Below are 18,339 nucleotides of genomic sequence, written 5' to 3'. Positions count from 1 at the left end.
CAATTCTTGATGATATTAGCAACAGCGCTTTCTCAGGTAGGCTGTGGCGTTTTCCATACTCAGTTTTTAATACTGCGTAATAAATTCAGACGACGTAGGTATACTTGGGAATGCCAATTGCTCGTTAATCTTCAACACATTTCTATATTCTACGTAATACGGATTGTGTGCTTTGCGGATGTAGCCCTTGGATTGAAACGATTGCCCTCCGATTCCCCTGACCTATGGCATCCACACAATTTCTATGAGAGCCAACATGGAGTCTGGTGATTGGAAAACATTATTGATAACAAACCTTGGGTCCGCTTCATTGACAATTGCCTTCCACTCATTCAAAGTCCTCTCCCGACCATTCATGGTTGCGATAAGACCGAGGTCCATTGATCTATTTGGTTTGAGCTGTTAGACGACGGCATGTTGGAACCTGAGTAGATAACGGGGTTACATACCTCAAGTCCCTTTCCTTCCAAAGTGGCAACGAGCTCCCTGGAGTCTCAGGCAACAGCGACTCGTTCAGAAGAATCTTGGCCCCCTTCCTAAGCTTCGGTATCTGGGCCCGGAGCACCTTCACGCCGTGCTTATCAGGCCAGTCATGGAGGACCTGGCGAATCAGGTAGATATCGGCGGCAACAGTCTGCGTTTCAAACATGTCGTGGATCATGAAGTTGACCCGGCTCTTGAGCTCGGCCGGCACGGCTGCATGGGCCTCCTCCTTGTTCATGCCCATATCCTGGACGAGCATGTTCAGGTTGGGAAATCTTTCCGCAAGGGCCAACGAAATGCGGCCTCGGTAACCTCCCAAGTCAATGACTTGGACGTTACCAAGACCTGCCCAGTCGTAGTCCTTCAGCAGGTACTCGAGCTTGTACCCAGGAAACTCCCACTGGATCGTCATCCCGGAGCCAAAGCGGGCCGCCCTGTCAGGATCATTGGCCACGTTGCTAAAGTAGCTGCCAGTTGTATTGTGTACAAGATTGAATGCCTGATCACAGCAAGTTAATCTTTGTTCAGAGAAGGCACGACGGGATGTCTCCTCGCGCTTACCGTTTGGTCTGGTTCTTCACAAGTTGGCCATTTCTGTAAGGCATCGACAACCTTGAGAGGGGTGTGATGTTAGTTGCGTTGCCCACTTCCTTAGACTGTTTCAGTGGATTTCTCACCTTGGACATTGTTGCCCATCCTTCATCAGCGCCAGCTCTGACGAATGCGAGGAGCCATGGTTCACGGAGAACCTTAGATGTCTTTGTGTGCTCAATGAAACCAGGCTGCCTCTCCCGAAAGATGCGCATGCACACAGCATCACGCAGTAGACGAGCGACGACACTTTCATCAAAGTAGGTCTTCTCTGCGATTTCAGCAAAGGACATACGGCCCCCTAGGGGGACCATGTTTGGAACGTCGAAGCGGGCAATGAAACCAAGACTGCCAACGCTATTGTTCTGTCGGTGATGCCGAAGACCACGGTTAGAGACGTCTATACCTATCGGGAGCGAACCAGTTACTTGGAATGAGAAACGTACTGCACTATTCTTAAGGATCAGAGTCGTGGGCTCTAGCAGAAGATCGTAGAGCTCTTTGGTGGCATCCAAGACAGTGTCTTGAGCCTTGTTGCACTCGTCAGGTAACCGAGTTGGAGCATCCTCGTCAAAGGAAGGCGATGGCGCGCCCTTGGAGTCTAAGGTTGTTTGCAATTCCGCCACGGATTTGCTGATTATAGCAGCTAACTCGACGATTCGAGGTGTAGTCTTTGCAGCAGGCATGATAATGTTCGGGATGTGTTGATTGTTTGACAGTTGTGAGTCCACACGTTACGGATCAGTCGAGAGCTTTACCGCAGCAAATCCATTTAACACAGCAATTAATGAGGTCTTTTCGGGTGGGTATCTACGGACCGAAGTCATGAACATGGCGACGTAATACAGCAATCAATGACGTCTTTTCGGGTGGGTATCTTCGGACCGAAGTCATGAACATGGCGATGCCTCAAAGTATCCCATGTAATACGTATGTTGGGTTGCCGAAAGTTTACGAGTAATGCAACTTAGGTTTCCACCGTGGGAAGTACCGCTAAACACGTTGCTATTTTTATTATTCTATGATTCATTGGCAGGAAAGTTTAGTGGTTGTTATAGGTGTGGTTATAGGGCTTGGAACTCTAGCTTGACCATATTCAATGTCGGTCAAAGTTCAACTCCACTGCAGTCTTAACTCCCCTGCAGGCCCACGGATGCTAGCCATAAGTCGCGAAGCATTCCAAGGTTGGCAGGTCGGAACAGAAAGGAGTATCTACCAAACAGGGATGTGAATGTAACATAACCTTTGTTAGCCACTTATCACCCCCAGAGGTAGTGTCACTATCTCCAGTGTGCAGTTTCCCATCGTGAATCAATTCGTGTCGGAAAAGTTTCGACTTGTGGATCTCGACTCAAAGTTAGTGTTCTCCATCATCATTGGGTTTCGAGTGTCTGAAGGGATTATACCTATGCAGGCATTCCAAACGTTAAATTATGTACAAGTAATTGTATTGGTTTTCTGGGACCTACTAGGTCACACTTTTCCCAATTTGCTAACAAAAGCGACCTTCGATAAAGAAGTCCCCATTTATTAACCTTCGGAATGCCTGTAGAGGTGTGAATAGATGCTTGGCTATGTATGCGGGGTTGAAGAAAACCACTTCATGTGTTGGCATCTGCTGGTGTTCGATGATTATTTCCAGTTTCGTGTCGGTCAAGCTACTTTGAGCTAGATATTCTCGTCCAAAGAGCGGTGAAGTAAAATACCCAGCAAGCGACACAGCCTCCGAGCCCCTCAAATGGCTGGGCGCCAACAGCTCTTGGTTCGCTGGTGAGACCTCCCATTTCCCGACGGATGTGCCAGGAGACGTGTGGCGGGCTCGAGGACAGCATGTTCACAGGAATCACAGGACCCAACGTCTACAAGATCTCTTCCGATGTCCCAGAGAACTGCTTATGTAATAGCTGGAGATCAATGGATTCGTATGTACTGGGTCTAATATATTGACTTTGATAGGAGTTAGAGGAAGACAGAACACATGAGATCGGAGATTCGCACGCTAAATAGTCATTCGATCTCCTTGACCCCTCCATCAAACTCGGAGGAGTTCCAACAAGAGCCTCAGTTCCAGGTTTTGAGAATTAAGTAAAGCCTCAATCCGCCGTGTCTCTGCACAAAGCTGGAAATGAATGTCCTTCAAGACGGACCTGGTATAGTCAAGACCTCCCCCAGCCTCGATGACGCCCAGAACAAACTGCTTCTGCTCTACAGTCATACTACCACGCTTTCTCCCCGTTGAAAGCGCATTGAGCAGGCCGATGTGATTTGGTAGTTTGTGCAGTGTGTGAATCAGGGCCAGTGACCATTTTCCCTCATCGAGATCCTCGCAAAACCCCTTCTGCTTTCGGTACTACCCAGTCACAATGGAGTCAGAGAAAGGACTTTTTGTATCATGTGGGGATCCGGTGTAGATGCTTACATCGTCAGACACCAGATTTTGGTAATCATCGCGTATTTGGAAACACCGTCCAAGCAGACCCGTCAGCCGGTAAAAATGATCGCGGATTTCCACCTCGGTGTCCGAGACATCGAGTAGCAGGCTGGTTGCGATTGAGAAGAGCTGCCCGGTTTCTGCTATGAGTGTCAGTAGGAGTATATTGCCTTGCGCAATAAAAACTTACTCTGATCTATCATCTTGTAATAGTCCTCTTCACTCGGTGCACGTCCGTTGTACGTCCAGAACAAGTCCATGGCCTGACCTTGAAACAGAACCATAATGCTACCTGCATACCTTGTCAATACCCTGAATCGATAACTCACCTGTAACTTCAAGTTATTAGACAAACACATTACGTACTCAATACCCGCTGGGCAGATTCGGTTGAGGAAAATTCCATGACTTGACCAAATCCCCGCATAATCGAAGAGACAGCCGAATTGACGGTTTGCGCCGGCCCAAATATATTGTGTGCTGATGGTTTTCCACGTCTAAGAGCAGAGTTGTCTTGAAAGTCATCAAGGCTACCAGACACTGTCAGTTCCCGAATATAGACTCAGTTCTTCATGAATTTCACTACAACACTTACAGTAACGAAGAGTTGTGAAAGGTACGGATTGCATCCTCGATCTTGACCACCTTGTCCCCAGGTACCTGCAGCCACTGGTTCAAAGCATCAATGAACTTATCTCTTACCCCCTTAGATGGCATGGATGCAATGTAATCGTAGGGCGCGCGGAGGACATCGTTCTGCAATTGAGAAGTAATATTTAGTTCTCTGTCTTTCGGTCGACAAAGCTCGTATACTCGTTCCCGGGGCGTAATCTCACCTCGAGAGATTGGTTATTTGCGTCGTATGCCTCCGAAGATTTGTTGTCGTCAGTGTGGGCGGGTGAGCAAGACCCTCCAGTAGCCAAAGAGGAAGCTTCTGTACTGGCACTTCCTGCTCTATACCGGATAGAATCTAACTCATCTGGCGAAGGGGAAAGATCGGGACTATCTGAGAAGCTCTCCGAGATTTCAAGAAGTGGAAGCCCCCCTCGCATCCATTCCAGTTGTGTCTCGTTGAATGTGATCTTGGGGTTGTATCGCGGGCATTCCAGACTCCAGACTACATTCCCCGAGATGCTATAGAGCATGGCGTCAAGATATTTGCGAAGGTCCAACGAGATTGACTCATCGTTTTTGGTAGCCTCAATGACCTTGAGGTACTTGGCGACGTACTCCACGATGAGGGATCGACAAATTTGCATGGCTCCACTCACGTCCGTCTTATGCTCCTGCATCAGGACCCAGATGGCGTTGACGACATGGTCCTTTCCGTGCTGCTTGGCGGCGTCTCGCTCCTTCGGCCAAGACCATAGATCATTCTGCAACCCAACAGAAATCCAAGCATTTGCCATGAGTTCACGGCAGAGCTCGAGCTCATGGTCGGGGATTTGAAGGCCGAGAGCAAACGTCACTAGTCCAAACCAGAACCTATGGGCGCATTTGCAAGTCAATGTCGAGTGACAAGACTCATTTAGTCTGGGTCAGTCACTCACATCTCACCCACGTCCATGATACGGTACGGTATGTACTTGGCCAGTTCGACGAAACGTATCTCATGTTGCCGACTGGAACCAAGTTCAACGAACCGTGCCCACGATTTCATGGTTGTTTTGGCGCATTCGGGATCAATTGCGAGCATCTCGAGGAACAACTGGTTTTGAATGCGTTTCTTGCCCTGCAACCGTGCATCACCCTTTTTCGAGTTACCGATCGTGCCGGTATGGGCAGCCTCGAGGAAGGCTGACATCATCTCGTCGTTTTCGATCTCGCTCTTTCCATCATCATCAGGCAAATTCTCATGGGAGAAAAGGGAAGAAAAGGGCTGCGGAGAGCGAATCATGAATCAATGAACTCACAGTTTCGTGGCTGACATTATCAGTGACATCTAGGAACAGGACATGCAGTCAGTCTTCCGTCGGCCAGATAGAGGGAGTCTCGATCGAAAACTAAGACTCCAAGTTCAGAGGCCCACGTACCGTCGTGAAGAAAGGCAAACTCGTTTGCATATGCCACAACCTCTAATCTCTCAGGTATGCACTCCGGTATTGCCACCGATATGAAACTGAATCTGGGTCCAAGTGTTCCCTTGTATTCACGACAGGGCCCAATGTGCTTGTTCCAGTCCTCATGAGCGCGGATTGCACCTCGATCCTCAAGATTCGTGAATTTGCTCATGCGCACGTCGATTCTTTCGCAGAGGCCTTCGGTGTCGAAGCTGGATGGATCGACGATTTCCGAGTAGTTGAACTCCATGTTGGGGAAAGTGGTGGAGTATAGGTCCACAGCACCAAGATGGCGAAGATGATGGATATGAGGCGGAAATGACTTTCGAGAACTTCAAAGACAACGGGTTTCACGTAATGAAACTGCTCTGACTGCATATCAGACTTCAATCGCTTCTGCAGATACGAGAGAACGAGCGTGGCTCTATGTTGTGTATCCAAGCAGTTGCCGGATGTGATGCCTCTACGAACAGGAAATTGCCGAAAAATCACACCGCCTTTAATACTGCTGATAGGAACTGTGTAAGACGAACAGACACTTGGCATGAGATAATGTGATCTAGGGTCGTATAGACCACACTACAATCATGCGTAGCTTTCCATGGGTCTTGGTGCGTAAGTCATGCACATGCGTGGAAATCCCCAATACTGCTTAGTAGGTTTATGATTTTATATCTGATACATAGGATATGAGCCAGCCTAGGATCAGTCCACAACTTCTTGTTAAGGCCACCTAAGCAAGCACTATCACCCCACTATAATAACCTTAACTAGTTTTAATAATAGTATGAGTATAAAGTAAGTTAACTTTTTTTTAACTAACTTACTTTAATAATAGCTTTTATTACTTCTTATTATATATAAATTTATAAAGTTTTAAAAAAGAATACTAAAAGTTTTTTAATAAAAAATATATAAAAGTAAAGTTAAAGTCTTTTTAAAAATTTAATATTAAATTAAAAATAATATTAATATTTAAAGATTATTATTATTATATTTTAATAAATTTAAATATTTTTATTATTTTAAAATTTATAATAAAATAGTTTTTAATATTTATACTATTTTTAAAAAGGTTTATTTATTATATAATAATATAAAGTTATAGAATATTAAAGTAATTAATTATTAAACTAATTATTATAATTCCTTAATTAAATAGTTTATTATATTAATAGTTAATTAAATGTTTTTATATTTATTTTAATAATTAATATACGGAGTGTAAGTTTAAATATTTATATTTAAAAGTTATATTTAAACTTTTGAAGGTTATACTATATAGTTTAACTATTATATTATAAGAAGTAGTTTAAAAGACTTTATTAAATTTAGTTCTTATTTTATTTAAAATTTATAAGCCTTTTCTTTTTAATATATTAATTTATTAGTGAGTTATGTAGTTTATTATAATTTAAAATATTATTATTTTAAAATACCTTATTATTTAATAATTTAAAGCTTTAAAAACGCTTTTAAGGGCGAAGTATAACGGTATAAACTTATATATTATTAAAGTTAATTATTAAATTAATTAATTATTAAATTAATAATTATAATTTTTAATTTAATAGTTTATTATACTATTAATTAATAAAGTTTCTATAACTTTATTTTATTATAATAAAGTTTAAATTAAATTAAAATAATAATATAAACTATTAATAAAAGTTAGTTTATAATTTAAAAGTTTAAATTATATATTAATTAATATAATATATTATACTATAATTAAAATAAATAAATAAATATTAATAGTAAATATATTATTTATATATAAGTATATATTAATATTAAACTTTTATTTAACTTATATAATAAATATAAGTATAAAAGTTTTAATATAACTTATATTTTATTATAATAATTTATTATAATTTATTATTTTCTTTTATATTATATATAAAAGAATGAAATATAGAAATTAAATTATAATTAATTAATTATTAATTTTATTTATAAATAATTAAAGTAAAATTTTAAATTTAAATTTAAAACTTAATTATTAATTTAATCAATAAATTAAATATTTAATTATACCTTTTATATTTATTATAAATATTAAATAATAAGAATTAAATATAATATTTTTATTATTTTTAATTAATTAAAGGCTTTATTTATTTATAATAATTACTTAAAATTTAATAATTTAAAATTATTATAAGTATATAATTATAATTTACTTATTTTAAGTTTTTAAAGATAGTATAGATTTAAACTTTATAAATCACTTTAAATTACTTTAATTTCGATTCTTTTAATAGGTGAAATTAAGCGTTAATTTGCTAATTGCTAATTACTAATTGCTATGTGACTTCTACTAGTTGATAGGCAGCTGTCAGCCGCCTGTTGGCACTTACGGACCGTCGTCTTCTGGGTAATTACGGCGGAAGCCACTGCTTCCCTTGCTTGACTGGTCGCTCGATTGGTCGATTTGACTTCGATAGTCGATCTGACGATCGCTGTCACGATCGCTGTGACGATCGCTCTGACGATCGCTCTGACGATCGCTCTGACGATCGCTCTGACGGGCCGAGTGGCGGTCCGAGTGGCGGTCCGACTGATGGTCCGACTGACGGTCCGACTGGTCGGTCTGGTCTGTCTGGCGGCTAGAAACGCTTCCGTGCCCTGGCCTTGTGTGGTCCCCCTCTTTCAGGTATGTAAATATTGTATTTTGGGAGCCTCTTATAAAGTTGCACGACTGATATATTCGCCGCTCGACTGGCGTTTATTACTTGATTAGCGTAGGCCTTGCTTATTATTTAACTTATTTAACTAGTAATAAGCTTAGAGGACTTAATTAGTTTAAAAAAGTAGTAATAAGTACACGGAAAAGTAGAGACTTCCTTATTACTAGTACTTAAAGTTATAATAAAGTATATAGTAATTATTATAAGTTAGAAATATTTAAATTTAAAGAATTAAATAAAGTAAACTTTAATAAATATATCTTACTATATTTTTTTATATTATTAACATTTATTTTTTATTATTATTTAATTAAACTTTAATTAAAAATTAAAGCTTTAATAAAATTATATTCTTATTAAAGTTAAACTTATTTAAGTATTATATTAAACTAACTTCTCTTTATAATTATACTATAAGTAAGTTATACACCCCTCTCGCTTACCCTAATACAGTTACTATTATACTATCGTTATATCAGTAAATTAGTAATATAAGAAAGGACCTTGTAATAGTTCACGGGCTTAAATCGATGGGACTTATTAAATTTCTTCGATTCACATACCCGAGTCGTCGAATCTATGTGGGTATATGAACATCATTGCGTCATTTGCCTGAACACCTGTCCATGGTATCCACTTGTGTTCTTGGAGGGGAGGGGAGTGATGAACAGAAGGAGAATCACCGGGAAATATATATTTACGTAGTCGGGCCCATCAATGAGGGGTCGTTCTTGGATGTGAAATCATCATCCTCAGATCGGGGGCCAGCAAGTCCCGTCACAATTCTCGTGAAGTCCCGTTGACAATTCCTTCATCATGGACATGCTGCAGAGAGCTCTGGAGATTTTCCAGAGCCACAAAATAATGGTCGTTTGCATATTTTCCGTTCTCTACATGTGTGTCTCCTTAATGATGAACCTAGTGTACCGGCTGTACTTTCACCCGCTTGCCAAATTTCCTGGCCCGAAGATTGCAGCCGCAACACATCTCTATGAGGTTGCCTGGGATTACTTTGGCGATGGAGCCTACCTATACGAGATACAGCGCATGCACGAGAGATACGGTGCGTTTTTCACCGTCAGCACGGGTACATTTCACTTGTTGCGAGATTAACAGTATCGAAAAGGGCCAATTGTCCGAGTGAATCCTGTGGAACTGTCCATTATGGACCCCGACTTCTACAACGTACTCTACGTTGGAGGGTCGATCCGGAAGACGAACGCCTTGCCGAGTTTTGGGGATGGAATGGACTTTAATGGTGCGAGCCAAGCACGAGGACTGAATTGTGACTTGCGCATGATTGCCTACCAAGACAAGGGACGCTGACGGCTTGACACAGGCTCCCATGGAATGACAGTCGACCATGATCACCACAGGCTTCGGCGGAAACCCATGGAGCCCTTCTTTTCCAGAGGCAGCATTGCTAGGCTCGAGGATCGCCTTCAGGAGCTCACTGTGACTTTAGTGCAGAGACTCCAGGAATACAGAGGGACTGGCAAGGTTGTTAGACTTGACCACGTCTTTGCTGCCCTAGCAGGCGACGTCGTCAATGTCTTATGCATCGCTAATCCTACCATGTCCTTTCTACGTCACCCGGACTTCAACCCATACTGGTATGAATTATTCCATACACTGATTCGTTCAATGCCCGCGTTCATGAATTTTCCGTGGATCATAAGGTACGTAATCATTTGGCATCCGTCGACCTTTTTCCGAGACCTTTTTAACAGCGTGGGGCGTAAAGAATAGTCAGACTAGTCCCCACATCTTTACTAGAGAAACTAGATCCGAGGAGCCAAATGTTCCGTGACTGGCGCATAGTAGGTCAAACCCCCTCCATAGCCATATCAGTGATTATCGATTCTAACAGAGATTTGGTTAGATGTCAGTCAACCACATCATCGACGCGAAACAACGCAAAGAGAAAGGTCTCATGCTTGTGAGCGAAGATGATAAGGTTAAATGCGAGACACTGTTTGATCACATTGTCAACAGCGATCTACCCGAATCTGAGCTCTCCGTCGAACGGCTGGCGTCTGAAGCCCAGGTGGTCATGGGAGCTGGTACTGTAACTACAGCTCAAACTATGAATTTCCTGGTTGTCAATATTCTATCAAACCGGAATGTTTGCCAGCGGCTCCGAGAAGAACTCCAAGAGCCAATGAAGTATTTTCCGGAACGCATACCAACTTTCTCTGAGCTTGAGAAACTACCTTGGCTTCAGGCTTGTATCAAGGAAGCCCTGCGTCTCAGTCCAGGACTGACTCACCGTCTGCCGCGGGTATCACCGCACAAGGCGCTATTCTACAAGGACTGGGTTATCCCCCGAAATGTGAGCGAAAGGAAACAGGCGGATCTCTGGTGTGACTCAGGAGCAGCCAGCTAACAAGCTAGCAGACACCGGTCGGAATGTCCGCTCTCTTCATGCACATGGACCCATTTGTTTACAAAGATCCCACAGCATACCGCCCAGAGCGATGGCTCGCAGACGTGACTCCAGAGATGCATAGAAATTTTGTCCCGTTCACCAAAGGCTCGCGTCGGTGCTTGGGGGTTGAGTTAGTGACCTTCGTTCCGTCCTCCTCATGCGTCCCACTGACATGAAATCATAGGCTGGCATATGCTGAGATTTTATTGACCTTTGCGGCGCTCTTCGGTCCAAATGGACCTCAGCTGAAGTTGTTTGACACAAGCATTTCAGACGTACGACCGCAGTGCCATTTCCTCCTTCCTTTACCTCGTCTTGACAGCAAAGGTGTTCGGTCTACAGTAGAGGCTTAGTCAAGAGGCTAGCGGTAGTCAGGGTGTGGGGCTGTCGAATATTCTTTTTTCCCTAGGAAATGATAAGCATTTATTTGTCAGAGCACTGGGACTGCACTCGTGAGCAAGACGTATTAGGTCTCCTCACTCTGTTGATCGCGACCGGATTTCCAAACATAACGCGGGCCAATCTCATGGGTTCGCTTCGCTACCCGCTTTCTTCCGAATGAAAGTCAAGACGCATGTTGAACTTGTAATTCAAATTTTCTGCGTATAACCTCATGGCCATCACACGAGAAGCCCGTCTTCGTGTGATTTAGACCTGCGCATACATCAGGTTAGAACATTTCACTTCTAAGCAAACTCCATGACGTTAACCAGGCAATATATTGCTATTCAAAAGGCAAATCACCCTGGATTCAGCTTCCATGACGTTGCTCGCATTAACCGCATAAACCTCCATATTCACATAAAGTTTAAGAACCAAGCACCGTCACACAGTGTTTCTTTGCTTCCAGGATGCCAAATTAAGTTCTTATAAATGTTCGAATTTCATAGGCTGATCATGCCGTATGTAACACTATTGTCAAACAACTCTTGGGCCGGCATCGAGTCATTGACACCTATCGCATGGTTCATCATTCCCACCCTAACTTCAGATTTACCTTGGTACTAGGTGGAATCTCTCTTGGCATAAACTAGCCTGCTGCTGTTACATGGGTGGTGTAACATTCTGAAAGACCTGGAAGGTTCTGAGATTGCTCGGGCGGAAACGTCTCGCTCAAGGTGGGCACTACGAGTCCTATAACGGAGATCCTAGAAACACATCTATGTTACTAGGTATAAAATATAAACTATTATATTAAGATAAGATTAATAAATAAGATTTTTTAAATTTTAAAAATATATAAAAGTATATATTAACTTAAATAAATTTTAATAATAAAAATAATATATAATTATAAACTATTTTTTATTTTAATATATTTAATTATTAATAATTTTAAAGTTATAATGAAAGTTTATATTTAATAAACTTAATTAAGTTAATTTTAAAAAATGTATTATATTTTATTCTTTTAAAATTTTAATTATTTATTTTTTATTTAATTATTAAATTTAAAATATAATATAATTAAAATAATTAATAATTAATTATTAAATATTTATAATTATATTATTATATTTTAACTTATTATTTAAAAAGTCTTATATTAAAATATTATAAATATAATAAATAATAAATTTATTTCTATAAATCGTATATAAATTTAAAGTTATTTTATTAATTATTTTTAAATAAACTTTTATTAAAAGGTTAAAATTAAAAGTTAAAAACTCTTAGTAGAGGAATATAAATCTAACTTTATTAAGTCTACTAGTATTAATCTAGTAGGCCTAGGCGTTAAAGGAGTTTCTATGGGTCTTTATAGTAACTAACTATTATAGCGCTATGCTAAGGCTCTGTTTAATAGTTAGGGAGGGCTTTTATAGTTATTTAAAAAGATATTATAATAATATAGGTAATTATAAGTAGGTATTTAACTATAAATATATTATTAATTATAAGTAGGATCTTTAAGTATTAAGATTAATTAAATTATAAATAGTATTAATTCCTTATTAATTAGATAACCACTTAAAAATAAAATTTATAATTATTATAATTTAGATTATTTATAGTTATATTTAAGTAAATATATATAAAAGTTGATAATAATATTAATCTTTAATTATATAATTATTATATCTTTTATAATTATTATAAAATTATTAATAATTATATTTTTAATTTTTTATATTATATTTTTAATTATATTAGTTTTAATAATATTTTTATTTTATTATATTTTAAATATAATATTTAATCTTTATTTTTGATAGTTATTATTTATTAATATAGAATTAATATTATTTATTATAAACTTTAAATTAATTTTATATTATTAAATATTAATAATAGTAGATTTAAATAGTTAAGTTTATAAATAATACTTAATTAATAATAAGTTATTAATTAGATTAAGGTAATTAATATTTAAAGGTAGTAAATATTTTATTTAATTAGAATAATTTTAATTCTATTAATAGAAATAAGGTAATTTTTAATAAGTTTAATAGTATTTAGTTTAATAATAATGTGTTTAGTTTTTAATTAAAGACTTTAAGATTAAGAATTAGGTTTTAAGAGTTAGTGTGGTGGAGCTTTTAATAAAAATAAAAATATAGTAGTAAATTTCTATATAGTTAAATAGTATAATAGTATTTATAAGTTTAAGGTGGTTATTTTAAAACTTAATATAGTTATTAATATTAAAAATATAGTAATTTTTATATTTAAATATTTTATAGTTATTTATTTTAATTAGTTTTAAAATAAAATAAAAAAGTAAAATAAGATATTTAATTTAAATAATTTAATTAATAATATTAATATTTAAACTAAAAGTATTATTTAATTTATAGTTAATTTAATTATTAATAAATGAAGTATTATTATTAATAATTTATTATATTAATTATTAATTAATATTAATAATCTTATTTATAATTTATTTTTAATAAATAGTATTAATTAATAAGATTTTAATTATTAATTTATTTTAAATTAATAATATTATTATTAAAGTTAATAAAGGAAAATATAAATAATTATAAAATATATTTATTATAAAAATAAATTTATATATTTATTAAATTAATAAATTATTAAAATAATAGACTTTTTAAAAGTAAAGTTAAAATTAAGTTTATAAGTTAATTAAAGTTAATTCTTAAAATTTAAATTAATTTAATTTATTTAAAAGAAAGTTTTATTTTTTATATTTTAATAATAAAAATAGTATTAATTATAAAGTTATAAATATATATTTAATTAGTTATAATTTAATTATTATTTATATTAAAATATTAATAAATTTATTTTTAATAAGGTTAATATAGTTAGTTTTAAATAATATACTTTTAAATAAAGTTAGTATTTATAAAGAGAGTTTAATTAAATTTTAAATAAGTTTAATATTATTAAAAATTATATTTTAAAGGGTTAGATATAATATTTTAATAAGATTATTCTTTTAAGGAGAATCTCTTTAATATTAAAAGTTAATTTAAAGTATCTTTTTTAAATTATTTATTATATATAAAGTTAGTTATATATTATTTAATAAAATTATTATAATGTATTATAGTAATTTTAATAATATTTAAGTAATAAATAAAGTTAATAATATAAAATTATAATAAAATAATTTAAAGATAGATAGATATAGGTAGAAAATAGATAGTATATAAATAAGTTAGTAAATTAAGTATAAGTATTATATAGAGTTTTTAATATAAAAGATATAAATTATTATTTATATTTAATTATTTATTTAGTTAATATTAAATAGTAGATAATAAGATTATTTTAATATAGGTTTAAAGTTATAAAAAAGAGTTTATTTATAATAGTTCTTACCTTTTAAAATATTAATACTTTTAATAAGGCTATACTTATAGTTAAATAGTTAATAGTATATATTTATATAAATATTAAAATAATAAGTATTATTAATAAACTATATTAAGTATTTTATAATAGTATTTTTATTTATTTAATTATAATTATTTAAAAATTATTTTAAAGTAAATATATTATTAATAATAATAGCTTTAAATTTAATATTTAAAGTTAAAATAGAATTTATACTTTTATTAATAATACTATTAATATATAACTTAATAAATATTAATTTAAATATATAAAGATTTAATTTAATAAATATATATTATTTATAATAAATAATTTAATCTATATTTTAATAATTTATATTAATAATTTTCTTACTTATAAAAATAAAGTTATTTTTATGAAAATTATATATATTAAAATTATAAAATTAATTAAACTATTATTATCTATTTTTAATTTAAATTAAAAGTTATTATTATATAATCTTTAATTAACTATTTTAAAATAAAGTTAATATAATAATGAATTAATAAATATAAATAAATATATTATAATTAATTAAATAATATAAAAATAATATTAATTAAATAACTTTAAATAAAAGGGTTAGTTTTAAAAATAATTAAGTATTTAATATAAATAGGATTAGTTAGAATAATATTCTATAAGAGGAAATATATTGAATAAAAGATTATTATATTTAAAATAAATTAAATTAAAAGGGTAAGATAGAATTTTATTTAAAGTAGAAAAGATTTATATAAATAAAGAATTTAAATTATTAATACTTTATTAAAAGTTATATATATTTTTATTAGTTATAATAAAGATATAATTTATTATTATATTTTATAAACTATTTTTTTAATTCTATTATTAAGTTAAAAGTAAATAGTGAGAGTTTTAAAGAGATAAGATATAATATATTTTTAAAGATTAACTTAGTTAAGTTTATTATATAAGACTTTTATAATAACTTTATAATTATTTATAATATTATTTAGTATTAAAAAACACCTTTCTACACTAGTATATTAGGTTATATTTAGTTAGTTTAGGTTAGTATTATTAATCTATTAAAGGTTAAAGTTATTATAAACTATAGGCTAGTCTTAACGCTATTAAGTATTATATATAATATTGTTATATAATTTAGGTAAGTTGGTTGAAATAGGTAAAAATAAAAGCTATTATTCCCTTAAGGGTTCTAGCTTTACTTTATAAGTAAATATCTATCTATTAGCTTTGCTGTGTTGTAAGTAAAATTACTTGAAAGTAGTCGCTTAGCCTGCTATATAATCTATTAAATTAAGAGATAATTAGATAAGGTAATTATACTCTATTACTATATATAATATTTAGGTTTATAGTTTTAATAGCTTTATTATAAATAGAAGAAAAAATAGTTATTAATAATTAGGTTTATAATTATATAAAGATAGATTTTTATTTTAAAAGAAGTTATTAATATTTAAAATAGTTAATATATTTTTAAAGAAATTAAGGGATTATAAATTTAATTTAAAGGAAATTAAGATTTATAAGAATTTTAAACTTAAGTTTAAAGGTTTTTCTTTAGATTTAACTCCTTTAAAGAGAAAATATTAAAAGGTTTAAGAAGAGGTTTAAATAAAGTTAGAAATTAGATAAGGTTATAATAATATAATATAGTTAAATAAAAATTAGTTATAAAATTATAATTATAAGTCTTTTAGTTTTATATTTAAAAGGGTTATTATATTTTATATTTATTTTATTTATATATAAAATTAATTATAAGAAATAATATTAAAATTTAAAATAATATTTGAATTAAATTAATTTTATTAATTTTAATTAAATTTTTATTATAATTTTTACTTTAAAGTAATAAAAGTAATAAAATTTATATATTTAAAAATTTTTAAAGTTATAATTTTAATTTATTAAAATATATTATTTATATAATATATAATAAAATATATATTTAAATAATTTCTTTATTAATTTTAGTTTAAATATTTTTATTAAAATAATAAAGTATTTATAAAATTAATATTATATTATTAAACTTAAATTTATAAAGATTAAGAATAATAAAGAATATATTAACTTTATAAAATTAATTATTTTTAATAGTTTAATAAATATTATATAAAAGTTAATAAAAGTTCAATAGGAGTTATAATATATTTTAAATTTATTAATAAAAATAAGAATAAAGTAGGTTATAATAAAGAGTATTCCTTTAATAGTAATATTCTACTTTATTTTAAAGAGGTTTTAACTATATACTTTTAATTTAAGCTTTATTTAAATAAAGTATATATAGTAGAGAGGATAAGAATCTTTATATTTATATTTAATATAAAGTAGATTATAGGATTTTTATTTATATATTTTAAAAGTAAATACTTTATTAATATATTTTAGAAATAATTTTAAAATAATAGGAATTTTAATTTAAAACTTTTAGTTCTTACTTTTAATATTTTTTATATTTATAAGTAATTTTAGCTTTTAATAGTATTATTATAGTTTTTAAGTTATATTTTAAATAGAGTAGAATTATTATATATTTTATTATAAATATAATTAATAAAGATAAAAGTATAACTTTAAATTTAAAACTTAAAGATATAAATAATAATTAAGGTAATAATAACTTTATTTAAAGGTTAAAAGGTAATTACTTTATAATATAATTAAGGAGGAGGGGTAATTATAATAAAACCTTTTAAACTTAAAGTATTAACTTATTTAAAGTAAAGATAATTAATATAAAATATTAATTATATTTAAAATTAATAATATAATTAATATATTATTTATTTTTAATTATTTTATTAAAGTATTAATAGGTATATATTTAATAGTTATAATAATAATAGATTTAATTTAAAGAAAAGATAATAACTTTATTTTAATTATAAATTTTAAAGTAAGGGTAGATATTAGTAAATATTTATATAAAGGAGAAATAAGTAGAGGATTAATAAAGTTTAATTAACTTATTAATAAAGTGGTTAGGATTATTATATATATTTTAAATAATATCTAATAATAATAGTTTATAAAATAAAGAAATAAAGTTAAAAGGTATAAAGAGAATTTTATTATTTAAATCTTACTTTAATACTTTTTAGATTTAACCTTTTAATTATATTTTTAAATAACTATTTTAATTAATAACTTTTAATCTTTAATTAAATTTAAGTTTTACATATATTAATTAAAGGTAAATAAATTTAAAGTTAGTTTTTAAATAAGGTAAAGTTTTTAAATAACTTAAAAATATTTAGTAATATATCTTTATTATATTTAAATAAGTATATAAGTTTATATAATACTTTATATTTATTATAATTTATATTTATAAACTTAATAAATATAATTAAACTTTTTAAAAAGTAATATATTTAATTAAAAATTATAATAATAGTATATTAATTTAGAAAGATTATTTAAATTTATTTTATCTTTAAATTAAAGCTTAAATAATAGGTTTTTAAGTTAAAAGAAATAAAAGTATTATTATTATTAAGAATTTTATTAAAATAATAAATTTAAATTATTTATTAAAAATATATTTTTATATTTTATTTAAATATAAATCTCTTTATTATTAATTATTTAAAATATAATATAAGCTTTATTAATAATAATAAAACCCTTATAAATAATAAGTAAAAGCTTTTACTTAAATATTAATATAAAGATTAAATTATTAATATATATTATTTTTTTATAATTTAAAAGACTTTTATTATTATCTTATTTTATTATTTTATTATTATTAAAAATAAAAAGTTATTATTATTACCTTTAATAAATAATATAAATAATATATTATTAAAGTTAAAAGGGTTACTTATAATATTATTT

At 31.0% G+C, this 18,339-nt stretch overlaps 3 protein-coding genes across 3 annotated transcripts; 1 reads left to right on the top strand and 2 right to left on the bottom strand.

The window, feature by feature from the left end:
• Positions 1 to 222: 222 nt before the first annotated feature.
• KVR01_011887 (uncharacterized protein) lies at positions 223 to 1,760 on the bottom strand (the record flags this gene model as incomplete). Its single annotated transcript, XM_044793922.1, has 5 exons — positions 223 to 385; positions 450 to 982; positions 1,045 to 1,095; positions 1,161 to 1,439; positions 1,521 to 1,760. The coding sequence occupies 5 exons, from the start codon at positions 1,758 to 1,760 to the stop codon at positions 223 to 225; spliced, it is 1,266 nt and encodes a 421-aa protein (XP_044638968.1).
• A 1,346-nt stretch (positions 1,761 to 3,106) lies between these two features.
• On the bottom strand, positions 3,107 to 5,815 carry KVR01_012035 (uncharacterized protein; the record flags this gene model as incomplete). Its single annotated transcript, XM_044785548.1, has 9 exons — positions 3,107 to 3,424; positions 3,494 to 3,645; positions 3,696 to 3,797; positions 3,872 to 4,035; positions 4,101 to 4,261; positions 4,342 to 4,990; positions 5,056 to 5,333; positions 5,419 to 5,447; positions 5,539 to 5,815. The coding sequence occupies 9 exons, from the start codon at positions 5,813 to 5,815 to the stop codon at positions 3,107 to 3,109; spliced, it is 2,130 nt and encodes a 709-aa protein (XP_044639116.1).
• A 3,490-nt stretch (positions 5,816 to 9,305) lies between these two features.
• KVR01_011840 (uncharacterized protein) lies at positions 9,306 to 11,039 on the top strand (the record flags this gene model as incomplete). Its single annotated transcript, XM_044787320.1, has 7 exons — positions 9,306 to 9,321; positions 9,385 to 9,516; positions 9,598 to 9,937; positions 10,003 to 10,078; positions 10,141 to 10,590; positions 10,656 to 10,816; positions 10,871 to 11,039. 7 exons carry the CDS (start codon positions 9,306 to 9,308, stop codon positions 11,037 to 11,039), a joined length of 1,344 nt encoding a protein of 447 aa, XP_044638921.1.
• Positions 11,040 to 18,339: the final 7,300 nt, after the last annotated feature.

Source organism: Diaporthe batatas (assembly GCF_019321695.1).
Source record: "Diaporthe batatas strain CRI 302-4 chromosome Unknown Contig00017, whole genome shotgun sequence".
In the NCBI taxonomy this organism is placed as follows: Eukaryota; Fungi; Ascomycota; class Sordariomycetes; order Diaporthales; family Diaporthaceae; genus Diaporthe; species Diaporthe batatas.
Note: the sequence above shows the minus strand (reverse complement) of the source record. Positions and strands in the feature narration are given on the sequence as shown.